At 42.0% G+C, this 22,109-nt stretch overlaps 1 protein-coding gene across 2 annotated transcripts in view; it reads left to right on the top strand.

The window, feature by feature from the left end:
* Positions 1 to 3,960, top strand: part of kcnj5 (potassium inwardly rectifying channel subfamily J member 5) — a 48,584-nt gene extending 44,624 nt beyond the window's left edge. For both annotated transcript variants that reach the window (XM_017723448.2, XM_037540129.1), the window contains exon 4: positions 1,020 to 3,960. In XM_017723448.2, coding sequence (XP_017578937.1) covers positions 1,020 to 1,345 — 326 coding nt within the window. In that variant the 3' untranslated portion in view covers positions 1,346 to 3,960. The remainder of the gene's footprint in view (positions 1 to 1,019) is intronic.
* Positions 3,961 to 22,109: the final 18,149 nt, after the last annotated feature.

Consider the following 22,109-nt stretch of genomic DNA (forward strand, 5'->3'; position numbering starts at 1 on the left):
ATACTTGTGAGGGCGGCATGTGAAAAGCAATGCCTTAATGTTTTTGAGTTGGCAGTAGTGATGAGGAATTGACTCCCAGGGAAATAATTATTTGACTGTGACATATCTGGGACTCTGTCAACTATTTACGATTTGAAACATTATATTGTGATTGGCTTAAAGAAATAAAAAATTATTATCAAAGAGTATTTTGAACTTGTACATGTCTTTAGAACATGTCTGTAGTGCGGGGGCCGACGCTGATTATTGCCCAGTGCCCTATTATAAATGCAGAGCTTTTGTGGTTTTTCCCTTTTAACAACCCTCCAGAGCAGTTGAACATTCATACATTTACAAATATTTACTATTAATAAAAACAATAAAAAAGAACTTTTCAGAGCCCCACACAAGATCCAGAACTATGTATCAAATCAGATTTTGTTGGAATTTAACTAACGAAATAACTAACATGACAGCAATGTTTTTTATTATTTTAATGTTTTAAACCTTTGGAAAAATAACATCTGATTTGTACTGACATTTTTTCATTGTGTACATAAAACGTGTATGTCCATAATTCTGGCCACATATTCTTAATTTTGGCCACAAGATTCATTTTCTGTGACACAGTTAATATTGTCACTATTTTTTTTTTCAATATCAATAGCAATCACTGTTTTTGTGTTTTGTGCTTATTGTAGTAAGTAGGTGGGCTCTCATCACAGGCAGAGGTAACTTATATGCTGCTCAAGCCACTCTAAATTTAGTTTACTAGTGTCATAACGTCTTTCTCATCATACTTTCTGTTGAGTTCCATCAAGCTGATTTTTTATTTTTTTTCCTTTGGATTCTTAGTTTCTAATTTCCACTAAAAGCCAGTCTCAATAGTGTCTGCCTTGTACTAAAACTCCAGCCATAGATAGCCTGACTAGAAATGCTAGTTGTCTTTCTCACTTTTTTCAACGTGTGTGTGTGTGTGTGTGTGTGTGTGTGTGTGTGTGTGTGTGTGTGTGTGTGTGTGTGTGTGTGTGTGTGTATAGGCATGACTTGCCAGGCACGTAGCTCCTACTTGGACTCTGAGGTGCTTTGGGGTTATCGCTTCACTCCTGTGCTCTCGCTGGAAAAAGGATTCTATGAGGTGGACTACAACAACTTCCATGACATCTACGAGACCAATACACCCTCTTGTAGTGCCAAAGAGCTAGCAGCCAGACTGAGAGAAGGCCAGCTGCTCCCTCAAATGCTGAGACCCGAATCCAGGCCAAATATCCTGGACCCTGCCCTCCCAACAATACAGAAGAGTGAGCAGGAGAAAGGAGCAGAAACTAACAACGGTTCAGCCAACCCTCAAGGGGAAAGTCCCTGAGGAAATCTCTAACATAGAAATATTAAGAAAAAACCCTGATTAGAGATTGTTTTCACTTTATCCTGATGAGTAACTGTCCTGCAATACTATACCAAATTTCTCACAGATTCTGTATGATGCAAGATTGAGGCTTGAGAAAAAGACATGAAAATACACATGCTGCATATCAACATAGAACAAAATATTTTTTACTTCAGTCTGAAATATATTTTCATTACACTGACCAATGGACAATATCCTGGGAATCTGGTAAGTAGCCATACCCCACTCAATGCAGTATTGCAGGCTGCAATTATGCACTCAGAAAGAATGACTTTGACAAGTCATACACTGCACTGCACCCTAATTAAATCTATCAGGTTTTCTAGACATGATGCACTTTTAGCTAAGAGGTAAATGCAATATTGCAGTGTTGCTGGCCCAGGGAAGCCAGTCATGCTCTACTGTATATATTTCTGCTATTTTCTGTTTCCACTATGTCCTAATTGTTTGGAAAAGTTAGGATTACTCATGAATAGTCTCATGAGGCCAGATGTGATCATCATAACATGACTATACTTAAGAGGTCAATTTAAAGTTTTGACACAAATGAAGGCATGCCCCCTCTAAAACTCATCCAGAAATTCCTCTAGTTTACTTTTTTTTTCCTACATCTGGAGTGACGTAGTGAAATGCTAACAAAACAGAACTTTTTCCTTGGAAAGAGGTAATGTTTATTTTTACCACATGTAATGTGTTCACCACAAACGTGACACACATACATGCTTTATTGGAGTTTTTTTTGAAGGGACTTTGTAACTTATATTACATCCACCTCCTAACAGGCTTGTTGTCTGCCAGACAGTGTTCACGAATGCACCATCACCTGCTACTTTATAATCCTTGAAGCATTGTATTGGTTTAGAAATTTCACACTCTTTTGTCTCCTGATAAGTCCATTATTCCACCGTATTTAGACCAAAGTTTCTGATAGTTGACCCCAGATGTTCTTGTTACGAGATGTTCTTGTTACGAGATGTTACGAGACTTCTGACTCCACAGGTACAGAGACATGGGAACGTGTTTTCAGGTAAGGATGATGAAATTCTAAGCAGCAAATACATAGTGAGAGACACTGTAAGTACACAGTGATGTCATGCAAAATGTATATGCCTTTTTATTCATTTAATTTTTTTTAGATCATTTACATCAAACAGAAAATCCCACAACATGCTATGATGTGGTGACACAAAAATAAAGTGATACAGAAAAGCTATTGCACACCTTGCCCACTCAGCACTAGGGGTTGCTACACAATTTTTCATGTCACTTTTGTTTCCTAACTAGTAATATTTTCTGTAGTAGATTTTCCACACTCACACTTTCTCTCTCTGTCTCCCTCTCTATCTCTCTTCTTGACAAAGTCACAGTGGATCTTTGCAGCCAGGCCAAAGTTAGGAGTTGATCAGTGATGAATGCTCTTATCTGTCAGGCACAATCAGCAATGCTAGGACAATGAATGATGTTTATAGTGTTTTACAGGTATTTAAAATACCAGTTTATACCAGCATGTAGTATGGTAATCCAGACACATAATTTCAGGCTCAAATTCAATAGACTAAATATACAAGACATTGTTCCAGAAAAACAATATTCAGCCACTTTGGGTCTCAGAAATAGCCTGCAACTCTGCAAACACTTTTACTCTGGACACAAATTTGCTTTTGATTCAACTACAACCCAACAATGTGCCCAACAGCAATAGATTTGGCTCCTGTAATAACAGTGCATGGCTATACTGCAGATATATGTAAGTAATTTTGACTTGGAGTGCATAGTAGGGACCTTGATAGTTTGCTTATCTGAATATGCTCCTGCCACATTTTCACTGTAATCACTTTGGTACTCCCTTCACATTATAAGCTTAACAACTGTAATTTTTTGATGCTGTTCCACTTAGAGAAGATGGCAGATCAGATAACATGCTTTTTAAGACTCAAGCACAATCACAGCAGTGGCAGAAACATTGGTATCTGGTGCAACAATCTAAATAAAAGCAGATGTCACTGTTTATTCAGAGTGTATTTCAGAATTGCATCTGAAACTTAATTTGTATACTACTACAAAACTGTATTTAGTATATTGTTTTTGTTCACTTACAAAAATCTATGTATCTAGTAGCTTAGTTATTATCTCTGCCTGGTTTATAATAAGGATATATTCATTTTTCTCTTGAAAAACTATTCTGGAGTTTCATATATGCGAGGTTACAACACCTTGAATTACATTTATTCTGAAGAACTGATTTGTAGTGTGAGCATGAATTAGAACCAGCAGGCAAACTCTACACTTGACAAACTCTAGACTTCAATACAGGGTATTTTCTAAGGCATGAAAATTCATTAAAAAACTTTAAAGAAATATAAAACAAAACAATGTAGAGATCAAAATTTATGGTTTGAATGTACTTCAAATATTCAAGTATGTACTGTCAAATTTCATTTGCATTTAACAGAATATTTACCCAAGCGCAAGCATATGTTTTCTGTTTGGGATTCCGTAGATTTCACCTTTGCTGACATTTAATGTATCCTCTGTGTCTTCAATGGAAATAAACTCTTAATTACCTAAATTAATAGTTCTTAAGGACCATATTGTTTTGAGAAAATGTTCTGCATTTGTGTGTGTATGTGACTCCAGACATATCTGTTCGATCATCTACTTTGGTGCACATGTTGTCTCACCCCATTTACACCTGGTTGTTTCATGCCACTAGTATCTGCATTACAACCCATGTGATTTTAACCAACATGCATTTACATCTCTAGTTAATCAGACTGCAGTCTGATTGCTGTACGGTGTAATGTGACAGAACTGGCCAGACGCTTGTGGGTAAAATCAGGAAAGAGGCTTTACTAGTTTGAACTTGATCAATATTCGTGGTACACAAAACAGGCATAGGTCAAATCCAGAACAAGCCAAACGCAAAAGGTACAAACAAAGACAGAAAAGGGCAAACATGATCCAAAAAGGGGTAGGGAAAAAAAGTGGCAACAGTCTAGGGGACAGTCCTTTCCAGCAGGAGGAGGCATCTTCAAAGTACTGAGACGAGTTTTTTGCTTGAAAGTAGTGTATAGAAACAGATACCTGATAGCTGTATATCTGGATTTAAAAAAACAGAATTTGAAAAAAATATATATAAAAAATACATTTTTACATAATGCAGTGGAAAATTGACTCAAAACGTTTTGAATAATCTTTGTCTTCTTACCTAGCATTGTTTGTCTGTGACCGATAAGTGTACAGTGTTTAAAAACCCCAGCGATACTGCTGTGCTTAATAAAAGTGCAAATACCACACAGAGTAAGCTCACTACTATGCTGGTGTCTCTGCTTTGGCAAGAATGATTCACCAAACAGATGATATCTGTTCAGTGGTCGTCCAGTGGGGGGTCCTTTTCCATTGATGAACACAGTATAGTCTGGCTGATAAATTGTGCAGCACACTACACTGTAAAAAAAACCAAGAACTGTATTATGTTACAAAGGAGTATTACATATTATTGAATTTTGGCTATTCATAACCTTGTAGAGCTAGCAATGTTATTGTTACTAATTACCAAAGTATTACATTGCTTAAACTACTTTTTGACCCTTTAACATATGCATTAGTTTCAGTTAAAGAACATACAGCATTAGTCTCTGTACCTGCTGTTTTAAACTCTGAAAAAAACATTAAGGTGAAAAAAAAATGACCAGAGGGCATATATCTCTGTCCATCCTTTATAGATCAGAAACTTGCCCTGATTGGGCCAGGAGTTGTTGATGATCCGAAATCCTGAACTTAACCTGCTATGGAGGAGCTAAAGCATCCAGGATAATTCACAACATAAATGCTTTAGACACCTGAGAAAATAGCTTTTTAGCAGTTTATAATAGCAGTTTATTTGCTATGACTAACATGTATATTGCAATACATAATATCAATGCAATAAGCTGTGAATGTATTTGTTCTTCATTGCAGGGTGACATTATTTGTAGACATCTTTCAGCAGCTGGTTTGACTCATCAATACTTCATTATACTAAATCACTAAACTAAACTATACTAAATTTGCTTTCATTCTAATGATCTATGGTGATCAAATCAAAACAATCAAAAATAAAATTTACAATCAAAAATCTGCTAGATAAAAGACTAATGCAATGTATTTTCATAGAAATGTATGTAAAGTCACACACTTAAAAAAAAAAAGGGAACTGAAAAAAGGGACAACATTTCTAAAGGTTTTCTTATTGTGTTTAAATGGTACATTTAAGGTAGTTGTTCAGGTTTATGTGATATCTAGTTGCAGATGTACTGTCTTTTTATTTCTGACCTGCCGTCTTTTTGGAGAGGTGTCAGTTGTTTGCAGATCAGGGAGTTCTCACCCCTCACGCTTCACACGTCATTGCTTGCTAGCAGCTCAATACAGGGACACATTTTACACACAAAGCCAAGAGTGTTCTGTTAATCTATATAACACAGTTACAGGAAAAACTAGATGTGCATTTCCTGAAGGAACTGCAAGAAAACTGCTTGAAAAGAGCTGCAAGTGTGTGTGTTTCTGTGTAGGTGAAAAACACCTCCTTAAGTAGGTGTCTGTTTGTTGTGTGTGAGAGGGAGAGGTGTGTGTTGGGGGGGGGGGGGGGGGGGGTCATTCAAATTACTGTCACTGTTATTATTAAGAGACCCCTATTATTCCCACAACAACAGGGAAATTTCACCTCCTCATTTAACCCATTCATGAAGTGAAACACCACATACACTCTAGTGAGCACACACACAGCTCTGTTAAGGGTTAACTTCTTTTAAGGTGGAACTGCACCAAGACAGCACAGAATTTTAAGGTGGAACCTCTATTTAAGGTGGAACTTCAATTAACATAGCACTATATTTAAGGTGGATCGGCTATTACATAACATAGCACTAAATTTGGCACAGTGTTAAAGGAGGAACCTTTTTAAGGAGGCACAGAACTTAAGGTGGGACGTTAATTAACATAGAAACAAAATTAAGGTGGCACAGGACTTAAGGTGGAACTGCAATTAACCTAGCACTAAATTTAAGGTGGCACAGAATTTAGGATGGAACTCTCTTTAAGCTAGCACTAGAACTTCAGTTAACATAGCCCAAAATTAAAGGAGGCACACAATTTAAGGTGGAAGTTTTTGTGAGGTGGCAGAGAACTTAAGGTGGAACTTGAAATAACATAGCACTAAATTCAATTGTGTGATGCGCGCTCGTATACAGCTTTTTGATCGGATGCATGGATTCCAAACAGCAGCCCAAAATATGTGAATTTTTGTCCCATTGAAAATGAATGGGGAGGCTGTTGGCAGACTGCCGGACATGATGTCACAATGCCTCATTCTCTCACACAACATCTACAAACCACGCTCGGAGCTCAATGTCTCACCAACTCCCAGCCTAATTCTCAGCAATTCTGTTAAGGTTTAACTGCTTTTAACGTGGAATTGCACCAAGATAGCACTGAATTTTAAGGTGGAACTTCAGTTTAAGGTAAAATACATCACTTCGTTGCACGACAGTCACCAAAATTCATGTACTCATTCTGGGAAGGCCCCAAGCTCTAAGCCACAACCATACTGACCTGCACTCTTCTATTTGTCGTTTTTCCATCCCTTGTTCCTCCTATTGAGTCCTACTCATTTTCGCCACCACTCAAACTCTATTACTTCTTTACCCAACAGCCATCCACACTCGCCCATATCATTGTTTTATCATCTCTTGTTCCTTGTATCGACTTCCATAGTATCCACTGTGCAACTATCCTGCATTTCCTTCAGGAAAGGTACATTTCTAGTTATAAATGCTGGCTCTCTAAAATCTTTTCAAAAGCATAGCTAGAAAACATTTCTTATCTTAAACCTTTAAACCTAACCTGGGACTCCAGTAGATTGTGTCCATCTCTTTATTAAATTCTCTCTACAAACCTGGACTTTGATCTGCCATAGACCATTTAAGTGATCAATATCACTCTAGCTAGCAATTTGGGCAAAACTTAACTTCCAAGTAGTAAAACAGGAGGAAAACTAGATTAAAATGACTAAATCTCTAGACCTTCACGCTCATAAAAAAGACACAAAAAATACTAGACAAACAATAGAGCTATATGAGAAATAAGCAAAGAAAAAGCAGAAGAGCTCAAGATAGAATTTGAAATTTGTGAAAAAAGAGATGATTGCGATGTCTGTTCATGTGTACTAGAGATATTAGAGCAAGACCTAAGGGAGCTGAATATTGCAGCTGCTGCTCAAAGCATCTTGTCCCTCTGGGCCCTGTATAATCTTTTGGGACTCCTTAAACTGCATGAAATGTTTTGATGTTTTTCTCTTTTTCCCTCTGTACCTCTAACATGTTTTGGCTGCCCACAGCTGTTGATGTCACCACTGCTTCTGTGTCATTCCAAAATGTTTATTGTGAAACTATGGAAACTTCCAGCTGGAAAAGAGCAACACTTTTTCACAGCTAATTCAGGGAGCCTCATTGCCTCAGGAAAAGCAAATAGTAAAGGGGCTTTGTGTTCAATGAGGGCTGTATTCCAAGCTACACAATGATGGTGGAAAGGGGTTGTTCCAAATACCCAGGCTAATGGTATATGTTGGTCATACGCATCCGGTACTATTAACCAATTTTTTTTTGTTTTGTTTTCACCAGTCATATCTTTGGGACCAGTGTTCTCTAGAGCAATCTTATAAACATTATAAACATTGCTGTACTTTGTTATGCTCTTTGTTAAAAATAAATAATACACAAAGAGTGATAAATTAAGCTGATATGTGGTGTGTGGCATGAAAGTGTTTTGGTACTGCTATTCAGGGATTACAAGATCACATCAGCTTCAAAACATAGGAGCATGTGGAAAGGAGTGGAGGCACACACAAACATTTTCTAAGCCGCTTCTCCCTCAGGGTCGCGGGGGGGTGTGGTGCTGAAGCCTATCCCAGCTGTCACGCTGTCACCGGGTGGAAGGCAGGATACACCCTGGACAGGTCGCCAGTCCATCGCAGGGCAGACAGACATACATACACAATCACACACACACACACACACACACACACACACACACACACACTTCAGCATGACCAATTGGCCTAACTGCATGTCTTTGGACTGTGGGAGGAAACCGGAGAACCCGGAGGAAACCCACACAGACATGCAAACCTTACACAGAGAGGACCATGGTCACCCAGCCGGGGAATTGAAATTGCAATAAATTTTAGGTGGTACAGATTTTAAGATGGAACTTCTTGTGAGGTGGCAGAGAACTTAAGGTGGAACTTGAAATAACATTGCACTAAATTTAAGGTGGCGCAGTGTTTTAGGTGGAACCTTTTTAAGGAGGCACAGAACTTAAGGTGGAACTTCAGTTAACATAGCACAAAATTAAAGGAGGCACAGAATTTAAGGTGAAACTTTAACATAGCAATGAAATTAAGGTGGCACAGACCTTATGGTGGAACTTGAAATGACATAGCTCTAAATTTAAGGTGGCACAGTGTTTAAGGTGGAACCTTTTTAAGGAGGCACAGACCTTAAGGTGGAACTTCAGTTAATATTGCACAAAATTAAAGTAGGCACAGAATTTAATGTCGAACTTTAATTAACATAGCAATAAAATTAAGGTGGCACAGATCTAACAGTGGAATTTCTTTTAAGATGGCACAGATTTTAAGGTGGAACTGTAATTAACCTAGCAAGAAATTTAAGGTGGCACAGAATTTAAGATGGAACTCTCTTTAAGCTAGTACTAAATGTAAAGTAGAACTTCAGTTAAAATAGCCCAAAATTAAAGGAGGCACACAATTTAAGGTGGAACTTTAATTAATATAGCAATGAAATTAAGGTGGCACAGACTTTACGGTGGAACTTGAAATAACATAGCGCTAAATTTATGGTGGCACAGTATTTAAGGTAGAACTTTTTGTGAGGTGGCAGAGAACTTAAGGTGGAACTTGTAATGACACAGCACTAAAGTTAAGGTGGCGCAGTGTTTAAGGTGGAACTTCAGTTAACATAGCACAAAATTTGAGGAGGCAGAATAATGTACATGTACTCATTCAGCGCAGGTCCACAAGATCAAATCCACTGTGTTACTCACCCACACTCTTCCATATGTAGTTTTTTCATCCCTCATTCCTTATATCGACTTCCATAGTATCCGCTGAGCAACTATCCTGCGTTTCCTTCAGGAAAGGCACATTTGTAGTTAATACTGTTATCCGATTTGCAATTTATATTATTCTTTTTATTATTTTGTTTATTTTTCTGCCGTTTCGTTGCCGTGTAACTAGTCCCACAGTTTTCGAGATATCGACGCCGTTCCAACTCATGATTGTCCGGCCCAATTGTGTGATGCATGCTCGTATAGAGCTTTTTGATTGGATACATGGATTCCAAACAGCAGCCCAAAATGTGGGAATTTTTGTCCCATTGAAAATGAATGCCTCGTTCTCTCACACAACATCTACAAACCACGCTCGGTGTTCAACGTCTCATCAACTCCCAGCCTAATTCTCAGCAGTTCTGTTAAGGTTTAACTGCTTTTAATGTGGAATTGCACCAAGATAGCACTGAATTTTAAGGTGAAACTTCAGTTTAAGGTAAAATACATCACTTCGTTGCCCGACAGTCACCAAAATTAATGTACTCATTCAGGGAAGGCCCCAAGCTCTAAGCCACAACCATATTGACCTGCACTCTTCTATTTGTCGTTTTTCCATCCCTTGTTCCTCCTATTGAGTCCTACTCATTTTTGCCACCACTCAAACTCTATTACTTCTTTACACAACAGCCATCCACACTCGTCCATATCATCGTTTTATCATCTCTTGTTCCTTGTATCGACTTCCATAGTATCCGCTGTGCAACTATCCTGCATTTCCTTCAGGAAATGTACATTTCTAGTTATAAGTGCTGGCTCTCTAAAATCTTTTCAAAAGCATAGCTAGAAAACATTTCATATCTTAAACCTTTAAACCTAACCTGTGACTCCAGTAGCTTATTGTGTCCATCTCTTTATTAAATTCTCTCTACAAACCTGGACTTTGATCTGCCATAGTCCATTTAAGTGATCAATATCACTCTAGCTAGCAATTTGGGCAAAACTTAACTTCCAAGTAGTAAAACAGGAGGAAAACTAGATTAAAATGACTAAATCTCTAGACCTTCACGCTCATAAAAAAAGACACAAAAAATACTAGACAAACAATAGAGCTATATGAGAAATAAGCAAAGAAAAAGCAGAAGAGCTCAAGATAGAATTTGAAATTTGTGAAAAAGGACATGATGATGATGGTGATTATGATCGCGATGTGTGTTCATGTGTACTAGAGATATTAGAGCAAGACCTAAGGGAGCTGAATATTGCAGCTGCTGTTCAAAGCCTCTTGTCCCTCTGGGCCCTGTATAATCTTTTGGGACTCCTTAAACTGCATGAAATGTTTTGATGTTTTTCTCTTTTTCCCTCTGTACCTCTAACATGTTTTGGCTGCCCACAGCTGTTGATGTCACCACTGCTTCTGTGTCATTCCAAAATGTTTATTGTGAAACTATGGAAACTTCCAGCTGGAAAAGAGCAACATTTTTTCACAGCTAATTCAGGGAGCCTCATTGCCTCAGGAAAATAGTAAAGGGGCTTTGTGTTCAATGAGGGCTGTATTCCAAGCCACACAGTGATGGTGGAAAGGGGTTGTTCCAAATACCCAGGCTAATGGTATATGTTGGTCATACGCCTCTGGTACTATTAACCATTTTTTTTGTTTTGTTTTAATAAATAAATAAAACACAAAGAGTGATAAATTAAGCTGATATGTGGTGTGTGACATGAAAGTGTTTTGGTACTGCTATTCAGGGATTACAAGATCACATCAGCTTCAAAACATAGGAGCATGTGGAAAGGAGTGGAGGCACACAAACATTTTCTAAGCCGCTTATCCCAGCTGTCACCGTCGGAAGGCAGGATACACCCTGGACAGGTCGCCAGTCCATCGCAGGGTAGACAGACATACATACACAATCACACACACACACACACACACACACACACACACACACACACACACACAAAATTCAGCATGACCAATCGGCCTGATTAGAACCCGGAGGAAACCCACACAGACATGCAAACCTTAGACAGAGAGGACCATGGTCACCCAGCCGGGGAATTGAACCCAAGCCCTCCTTGCTGTGAGGTGACCGCGCCACCATGCAGCCCCGCCACTCCTGGAGTGGAGGCAGTTTATGGTAATACTGCCATCTAGTGACCAAAACCAACAATTTGTCACCTCTTTTAGCCTGAAATGACAGCTTCACCAAGTGGTCACCGCATGAAGAAAATACAGTCAGTAATTTGATTTGCAAAACTAGGTGCAGGCAGTTGATATTTGTGTTTGTAGAATGCATAGTTTATTTCTAGTATGGGTGCTCCTTAATGGTTTGTCTGTCTGCAGAAGACCAAAACGTCTAGGTTTTGGTATCACTAAAACTTCTAGATAACCAAATTTGAGATTAATTTTTTTTGAAGACCTAAGTATGAGAAATTCTGACCTAGAATTTTAACTGTTGTCAGGCATCAATTTGGTAATGGAACAGATGAGTTGTAAATGCCTTTTGTCACGTGCTGTGTTTGTATTTACTGTAAATAATTAGCCTTCACTGAAAAGCAGCTGTGGTAGGACTGAATTCAGAGAACTGGTGTTGCAGTGTTTTTTTTTTTTTTTACTTGACAGTATTTATACAGCTCTGTGGAGGTTTGGGAGAGACAAAGAGTGAAAAGCCAAGAAGTTGGGAACTATTGGGGAAGCAAAAAAGCTGTGCAGTACTTAGGCAAAGAATCAATCCTACAGAAGCTAATTGCAACAATCCTGAGTGAAATGTATTCATATTTTCCTTTTTGTAAAAGCACATCTGTGTCTGTGATAGGTTTTAAGTGGACTCACATGACTTTCATGTTCCACTGGTTTATAATTGTGAGATGATGCCACATACCAACATGTGAAGACAATACACAGTTAAACAAAAGCTGTGAAGCTTTACAAATAAGACAGTGGCTATAAAAATACAACCCATTTCCATTATTAACACATTACATACGTTTTTGTGATTTACATGTCTGGAAGAGGACAACCTTATGCACAGCAAGTAAGATGGTTTAAGCTTTTGTTTTTGGTTCAGAGAGTTCTTTTAAGATGGACGGCAGCAAGAGTTGGCTGCGTCCTGGTAAGAGGATGCAGAAATACACTTTTTTTGGGACATTTCCATGCCAATTAACTATTTTGAATAACTGGCAGATAAAAAACAAACACACAAAATAGGAAATTTCTAAAGTGAAGAAGGATGATGGATCTTTAACGATGTGAAGCTCAGGGGCGTTGCCTGGGTATGTAAAGATCCGGGGCTCTGCCCAATTAATTATATATATATATATATATATATATATATATATATATATATATATATATATATATATATATTTTTTTTTTTTTTTTTTTTTTTTTTACAATACGTACCCTGATATATAATGTTTAACACTATAATATGGAGTTATATTTTTTTATTCAACAGATTTATATTTTAACAAAGGGTGCACAAATTCTGCAGAATGACTGTTGGTGACCTAAAGATAGTGAGCTTTTACTAAAGGATCTAACTAATTCCGAAGCTGACTAGTGACAAGCTGCATTTTATTAAGCACACAGTGGGTTTGATCTGTGTGTTTTGATTCGGAGACGTGTGTTTTTAACCAGCTATCAGATAGCTCCACAAACAATGTCATCACAGTTTACATAGTTAACTACCGTTACCTTTCTCCTTGAAAAAACGCCGTATATCCATTTTCTTTCACCGTCAGCTACCTGCAACCTACTGCCAAAAATGGCTAGAGCACATGTGCGCTCCCCCAGGGGGGTGGGGGTGGGCTCTCCTCCGCGCCCGCAAAACCAGCAAGCTGATTGGCTGTTTCTCCTGAAAGGCGGAACTTTATCCTTGAAGCGGCACTATGATTGGCGTTAAGAGATTTCCTATTCTCACAGCAGCATTGGCCTCCTCATTAATAGTACAGCTGAGCGAAAAGGTTCGGGGCTACTGGATAATCATTCGGGGCTGAAGCCCCGGAAGCCCACCCCAGGCGACGCCCCTGGTGAAGCTGTTTTACTTTCAAAAGTAACAGAAATTTTGTTTGGATGCATGACAAATGTGAAATGCCAAGAGACAGATAAAAATGTTGCTGTCTCTGCCAAAAGGCTAATACAGGGTTCATAGTTGCATCTTCTAGGGAGTTATCCAAAGCATACTTCCAAATACAAATAAAAAGTATTCACTGACAACAGAATAAGCTAACCTACAACTGGTGGGCTGTTCTGAAAAAGAGATTCTGCAGGTGAGAAAAAGATTCTGAATGATCTGGAGAGATGTTACATGGATTATTGGTCTCAAAATACCCTTCAGCATTACAGAAGAGTCAGTGCTGTTATCGTAATGGTTAGTTTTTAGATGTATTCTCCAATCCTGATAGAGAGAGGTCGGAACATTTGGTTAGCTATATTGTGGTATACATTACCAGTAGGAATGCATCAATACCATGCTCATGTACTTGTTCCCATAAAAATTCTTTAATACCAACATTCCAATACCAACTGTTAAGGTGAGATGTAGGCAGAATGCACACTGCTGCACCAATGAACAAATGACTCAAGCTGGCAGTGAAGTAGCCTCTGCTCACACAGAGAGGTGCTGCTGGCAAAAAGTTGCTGCTCCCATTTTCACCTTTGCATAATCCCACCACACCTACACTGTGATTTTAGCCCATTTTTAAAACGCACAATCAGAACTGCTTCCCCAGTATGGGTAGAGACATGTAGGCCATCTAAATAGAGGCAAAACTCAAAATGTCCAACCAAAGTTTGTATTTGTCAACTTTACTCTGTTTTACTGGATGAAACAGCGTTAATTTTTCATACAGTGTGACTACATAAGTCGTAGACTTTATCCGTACATGGGAGTCTATTCAAATGTACGAAGTCTCCAAAGAACAGGATTTCTAAAATCACAGTGTATGTCTGGCTTTAGACATCTGGCTCTTCAGCGCAAGCAGCCAAACAAAATTCTTCATACGTAAAACTATGTGCTTCAGATTCTGAAGTCTCAGATGTGATCACTGTGATCACTGAAAGTCACTGTGCTACAGAGACTGTTGTTGAAAGAGACAAGATCAAGGTTCAAACCTATGAAACATACTGAGAGTTGTACAGGAGTACTTTGCTGGAAAGTGCTTTTCTCCACTCTTCTCCACTGCAGCACCACTCAGTAACTAATTAGGTAACTAATGTAGCATAGCTCGATAATGCAAGTCATTTTAAATTAAGATCAGCTAGATTTGAATTAATCATACTAAAAAATGTTTTGATTTAGAGCTCAGTGCACCAGTTTGTGAATTTTCAGCATTAGTTAAGGATATAAATGGCTTCTAATTAGTTCCAATTAGACTCTCGCAGAAATATCAGCTTTGAAAGGCTAATTATGCAATGTTTAGGTGAGGTGCCGGTCAATTAAATGTAAAATTTCTGTTTTTTAATTTCTGGCTTAATAATTTCAGCAGATATCCAATTTAATAGGCTCACTAACCCAATCAGAGAACTCTATCTTAAAACCACCATCAACAGTATTCTAGCTTGAAATATACCATTGTGATTTTTCAATGTCCCCCTTAAAGCTTTCTTCTGTTTTACCCCTTTTTATTGAACACTTATTGATAAATATTAATACATTAATACACATCCTCTCCACTAGATGCTCATTATGAATGTTGCAAGGATGAACGGCGGTGGAGTGGACAGAGAGATGTAGTGAAGCTTCTTTCCCGTTTTATTTATTTATTTTTTTTCTCTTTTCTAAAACTTTTCATCAAACAAAGAAAATACAGTGCAACAGGCTTCAAGTTTGCCAGGCTAAGTCAAATAAATGACCCTGAACACAACTACTTAAAACAGCCAAGACACAGTACCTTCTCCCAAAGCATCTACATCAAAAAGAACCCCTGCTCTGGAGCCTCTATTCGGCTTTTATACCCGTAGCCCCTCCCCACAGATGAGCCCAATTGCACAAGTAAATCAATCAACTAAATAACAACATTCTAAATGCAAAATAACAACAGAAAAGACTAAACATAAAATACATAAACACCCAAAATAATTTTCACTAAACAAAAATCCCCACTACACATTATGAAATACATTTTCCCCAAACTCAGTAAAACACCCCCGCTAAAATAGTCTGCGCCGCCTGGAGCGCACTGACTCCCCCACAATAATTATAGAATGGACCAGTCCCTCGGTTTCGTCCGGGGAAAAGAAAGCGTTGGGCGCGTGTTGAAAATGTGAATGGTGAAATGAAAACAAACAAATGCTACGAAGTGGCGGTAGGCCTCCCTGCCCACTGTAACAAATGCAAACGAGATGCTATGGCGAAGGGTGAAATATGAAATGCTTAAACCGGGTAAACCAAGACAGCAAACAGGATTAAAAATACAGTGCTACTGTCGCAGTAAGTCAGCTGGAGTTTTAAAAATGCCGGCAGATAGCTGCCTCTGCGCCTGTGCGCTTGCGTGAATGACTGGGTGTATGAGAGTGTGTGTGTGATTGGCGTAAGCGTCACGGCTGCTCCGTGACATCACCCCCCCCTTCTGAAAATGCCCCCCGTGGCATCCTAGACAGAAAGTCCGCAGTACAGTTCATCTTCCCTGCTCTGTACAAAACATCAAAGTCAAAAGGCTGTATCGCCAAGAACCACCTGGTGATCCTGGCATTAGTGTCCCGCATACTCCCCAACCAGGACAAAGCTCTGTGGTCAGTTTCAAGCACAAATTTACGCCCCAACAAATAGTACTTGAAAGAGTCCAGTGCCCATTTAATAGCAAGGCACTCCTTTTCCACAGTCGAGTAATTCTGCTCCCGGGGTAGCAGCTTACGGCTAATGTAAGCCACTGGCTGCAGGTGTTCGTTGTCCCCCTGCAGGAGGACCGCACCCAAGCCTCGCTCCGACGCATCTGTCTGAACAGTGAATGGTCTTTCAAAGTCTGGACTGAGGAGCACAGGCTCTTGGCATAAAGTATCCTTCAAGTCCTGGAATGCCCTCTCGCACTCCTCAGACCACTGAACCTTGTTGGGTTGGTTCTTGCGGGTCAGCTCCGTCAGCACAGACGCCTTCTCTGAAAAGTTCGGTATGAAGCGCCTGTACCATCCCACCAGACCCAAGAACGACCGCACCTGCTTCTTGGTAGTTGGTTGCTCAGCTGACATGATTGCTTCCACCTTCCCCACCTGAGGACGGATAACACCTCTGCCCAAAATGTAGCCCAGGTAGGAGATCTCCTCCCTGGCCAAAGCACACTTATCTGGGTGGATGGTGAGGCCCGCATCCTTAATCACGGAGAGGACCTGCCGCAGATGTTGAAGGTGCTCCTCCCAGGTGGCGCTGTAAATCACGATGTCATCAAGGTAGGCGGCGGCAAAACATTCTACCCCCCTGAGAATTCTATCCATCAGTCGCTGGAAGCTCGCTGGCGCCCCATGCAGGCCAAAGGGAAGAACAGTGAACTGGAAATGCCCGAATGGTGTTCTAAATGCAGTAAGCTCTTTGCTACCCTCCGCCAGTGGCACCCGCCAATAACCCTTGCACAAGTCAAGCGTGCTTAGGTATCTGGCCTTGCCCAGGCGCTCAATGAGGTCGTCGACCCTTGGCATGGGGTACGGGTCAAACTTTGCCTGCAGGTTGACCTTGCGAAAGTCCAAGCAGAATCTCAGGCTGCCATCTTTCTTGGGGATCAGGATGACTGGGCTGCTCCACTCACTGAAGGACGGCTCGATGACCCCCAGCTGAAGCATCATATCCAGCTCCTCTTTCATGACCGGCAGCAGTCGCTCCGGCACCCTGTAACAAGGCTGCCGCACGGGATTATCATCCTTGAGCACCACCCGGTGCTCCACCAGCTCAGTCCGCCCAGGTCGCTGAGTGAAGAGGCCCTCTGGCAAGATATTGTAGAGGTCACGCTGACGCTCCCCTGGCAGGTGGCTGACATCCAGCTGGCTCTCCTCCTCTTGGCCAGGCAGATACTGTTCGCTGTACTCTTCCTCCTCTTTGACTGCTCGAATGAACAGCGCTGATGCCTCCTGCTGTGGCTCTGACTGTAGTTCTGGCTCCACCTGCTCTGTCCACCGCTTCAACATGTTGACATGGAAGACTTGATGTTTCTTTCGACGATCGGGCATGTTGATCTCATAGGTCACCTTTCCCATCTTGCGTGTCACGGTGTAGGGCCCCTGCCATTTCGCCAACAGCTTATTACCTGAGCTGGGCAACAACAGCAGGACCCGGTCACCAGGCTGGAAGCTGCGCGTGCGGGCAGACCGGTCATACCATGCCTTCTGTCGATCTTGGGACTTGCGGAGATTTTCTTGAGCCATGACAGTCACAGCAGTCAGCTTCTCCCTCATCTTCAAGACGTAGGAGATGATGTCCGTCTGCTCTGATGTCTCACCTGCCCAGGTCTCCTTCAGCACATCCAGTGGGCCCCGCACCTGGTGTCCGTACAGCAGTTCGAAAGGAGAGAACCCTGTTGACTCTTGTGGGACCTCTCTGTACGCGAACAACAGGTAGGGTAGCCACTGGTCCCACTCTTTTCCACTGTCATCCACAAACCGTCTGAGCATGTTCAGTAGGGTCTGATTGAACCGCTCAACGAGTCCATCCGTCTGTGGGTGATAGGGGGTGGTTCTAATGCGCTTTATCCCTAACAGGTCATAAACTTGCTTCAGTATTCTACTCATGAAGTTGGGGCCCTGGTCAGTTAACACCTCACGGGGAATCCCTACTCTAGAAAATAGCTGGAGTAGGCAAGAAGCAACTTGTTTGGCAGTAACCACCTTTAGAGGGAAGGCCTCGGGGTACCTGGTAGCGTAGTCACAGGTTACTAAAATGAAGCGGTTCCCTGACCTACTCTTTTCCAGGAGACCAACGACATCTACCCCTATCCTCTCAAATGGAGTGTCAACAACAGCGAGTGGCACTAATGGGGCACGTGCAAAACCTTTCCCTCCCGCTAGTTGACATTGGGGACATGATCTGCAGTAATCTTTCACTTGTGAAAACATTCCGGGCCAATAAAAGTGTCTACTAATACGTTGCAGTGTTTTCATGTGAGCTAGATGACCTGCCCATGGGATTGTGTGGCCTAGCTCCAAAACTTGCTGTCTGTACTGCTCTGGCACAACAAGCTGCAAACCATCTTCACTCTGTCTGCACAAGATGTTATTCTGCAGGATAAAAACTTCCTTACCAAGAGATGGGACAAAACAAGAACCTTCTTCTGCCTTCTTAAACAGTCTGGCTAGTGTTGGGTCTGTACGCTGCAATACAGCAACTTCACCAGAAAAGTGCACATCAGCCTCAGAAAGGCTAGGGGTATCAACATCAGACTCATTCTGTAGGCTTGACTGGTCTACAATGTCTAGCACTGTCTGTCTACGCTTGGCACATCTCTGCTCACGGGTGCATGCTGTCTCACCTAGGACATCCTCACCATAAAACGGAAAATCAGCCATGTCAATGGTTTCAGCCTTAGCCATAGCTCTTGTCACCACACAGCTTAAAGCAGTTTTCCCTACCAGATCTGACAATACTGGGAGGTCTCGACCTAACAGCATTGGGTATGGCAGTTTGGGGACCAGCCCCACCTTGAGTAAATACGTCTGACCACATACTCTGACATACACATCTGCTGTACTATGCTCACTTGTATCACCATGAACACAACAGATAGTCAACCTATCATTGTCATTTCTGAACTCAAGGGGCACTAAATCTGCATGAACCAATGTCTGCGCACATCCTGTGTCAACTAGGGCCGTGGTGGACTTCCCATTAAGCTCTATGACAACAACAGGATCTCTGCTCTGCTGGGTCTTAACAGATGGGCTAGGGTTGGAAACATAGCATAGGTGGGAATGCTTGGGCTTTCTGAGGGGGCAAGCGGGGCTCTTGTGACCTTCCCTACCACAGTTAAAGCATGATACCCCTTGGAGCGGCACTTTGCTTTGGGGAGGGGGTGGGGTGTTCCTACTGTAGTTAGGGGGCGCACCAGAACCACGTCCACTACCAACACCATCAGACTTACCCCAGGGTTGACGGTCCAGCACTCCAGCGTAGCGGTACCTCTTGGAGCCTTTGTGTGCGGCGACGAAGTTCTCCACTAGGGTGGCGGCCTCTGCTGCTGTCATCGGATTGCGTTCTTTGACCCAGGTCCTCACCTCCGGATAGAGAACACGCATGTATTGTTCCAGCACCATGGTTTCCATGAGGGCGTCTTTGCTACTGGTGTCATACTTCACCCATTTACAAAACAGGTCTTTTATGCGGATGTACAATTCTTGTGGCGTTTCGTCTTGGCTGGTGTCCATTGCTCTGAATTGTGAGCGGTAAGTGTCTGCGTTTATTTCATATTTTTTCAGAATGGCTTCCTTCAGTTTTTCAAAATCCATGTTATTTCCAGGGTCCATCGCAATGAAGGCGCTCCTGGCTTTGCCTGTTAAAAGTGGTATCAAGTGGATTGCCCAGTCCTCCTTGGGCCACTTACAGGCTACTGCCAGCTTCTCGAATGTCATCAGGTGGTCGATGTTGTCGGCCTCTTCCAGCTTTGGCATCTTCAGCTGGTATGACGTCCTACCCCCTCTGGTGGTGTCTGCAGCCGGTTCAGGTGTTGCACTGCGAGAAGGGGCAGGAGAACTCCCCCTCTCTCTCACGGTCTCCACATCCAGCTGGAGCTGTGTCACCTGGTGGGTAAGGACGGAATACTGCTGGGCTTGCCGTGCAGACTCTTTCTCCAGTTTCTCGTCTCTGGCTCGTTGCACCGTCATGAAGGACTCAAACATTCTTGCCAGCCGGTCCAGGGAAGACTCATCTCTCAGCTCTGCATTGGCTGTGGCTCCTGCTGCGGCTATCGCCTCTACACCACCCCCGACTGCTGCTGGCGCCGCTGCCTCTACATTGGTTTTGCTGTTTGCCTTCCTGGTCGCCATCTTTGTCTTCATCTCTGCCACTCCATATCCCACTTCTGACACCACATGTTGCAAGGATGAACGGCGGTGGAGTGGACAGAGAGATGTAGTGAAGCTTCTTTCCCGTTTTATTTATTTATTTATTTTCTCTTTTCTAAAACTTTTCATCAAACAAAGCAAATACAGTGCAACAGGCTTCAAGTTTGCCAGGCTAAGTCAAATAAATGACCCTGAACACAACTACTTAAAACAGCCAAGACACAGTACCTTCTCCCAAAGCATCTACATCAAAAAGAACCCCTGCTCTGGAGCCTCTACTGGGCTTTTATACCCGTAGCCCCTCCCCACAGATGAGCCCAATTGCACAAGTAAATCAATCAACTAAATAACAACATTCTAAATGCAAAATAACAACAGAAAAGACTAAACACAAAATACATAAACACCCAAAATAATTTTCACTAAACAAAAATCCCCACTACACATTATGAAATACATTTTCCCCAAACTCAGTAAAACACCCCCGCTAAAATAGTCTGCACCGCCCGGAGCGCACTGACTCCCCCACAATAATTATAGAATGGACCAGTCCCTCGGTTTCGTCCGGGGAAAAGAAAGCGTTGGGCGCGTGTTGAAAATGCGAATGATGAAATGAAAACAAACAAATGCTACGAAGTGGCGGTAGGCCTCCCTGCCCACTGTAACAAATGCGAACAAGATGCTATGGCGAAGGGTGAAATATGAAATGCTTAAACCGGGTAAACCAAGACAGCAAACGGGATTAAAAATACAGTGCTACTGTCGCAATAAGTCAGCTGGAGTTTTAAAAATGCCGGCAGATAGCTGCCTCTGCGCCTGTGCGCTTGCGTGAATGACTGGGTGTATGAGAGTGTGTGTGTGATTGGCGTAAGCGTCACGGCTGCTCCGTGACAATGAAGGTATGATTAGTAGTCTGACCGTATGTTGCCATCAGTGTTGTAAAACACACAAGAAAGTAATGACTTCAGGTATTTTTTTAGGACCCATACTATGACTTTTTTTTTCCCTATTCTTTTTTGGGGGGATTTATTCATTTCACGGCGGCACGGTGGCGTGGTGGGTAGCGCTGTTGCCTCACAGCGAGGAGGGCCTGGGTTTGATTCCCTGGCCGGGCGACCGGGGTCCTCTCTGTGTGGAGTTTGCATGTTCTCCCCGTGTCTGCGTGGGTTTCCTCCGGGTTCTCCGGTTTCCTCCCACAGTCCAAAGACATGCAGTCAGGCCAATTGGACATGCTAAATTGCCCCTAGGTGTGAGTGTGTGAGTGACTGTCTGTGTCTGTCTGTCTGCCCTGCGATGGACTGGCGACCTGTCCAGGGTGTATCTTGCTGAAGCAAGGCTAAGGCGAGAGGTTCAGATCAGTGAGCAGCAGTTTGGTTTCATGCCCAGAAACACTCAACAATTTTTGCGTTGAGAGTGTTGGTAGAGCCTTCCGCCCGAGGACTGCTGGGATAGGCTCCAACACCCCCCGCGACCCTGACGGAGAAGCGGCTTGGAAAATGGATGGATGGATAGTCATTTCACCTGCTCGTTAGGATTCCCCCAAATTTACACGATGCTATCAACGCTAGGAGTGTTAAGGCTAGCACAGGCTCCCTCTGAGACCTGTGAAACCAGCCACCGCTTCTTCACCAACTG

Source organism: Pygocentrus nattereri, chromosome 7 (genome assembly GCF_015220715.1).
Source record: "Pygocentrus nattereri isolate fPygNat1 chromosome 7, fPygNat1.pri, whole genome shotgun sequence".
NCBI classification, from domain to species: domain Eukaryota; kingdom Metazoa; phylum Chordata; class Actinopteri; order Characiformes; family Serrasalmidae; genus Pygocentrus; species Pygocentrus nattereri.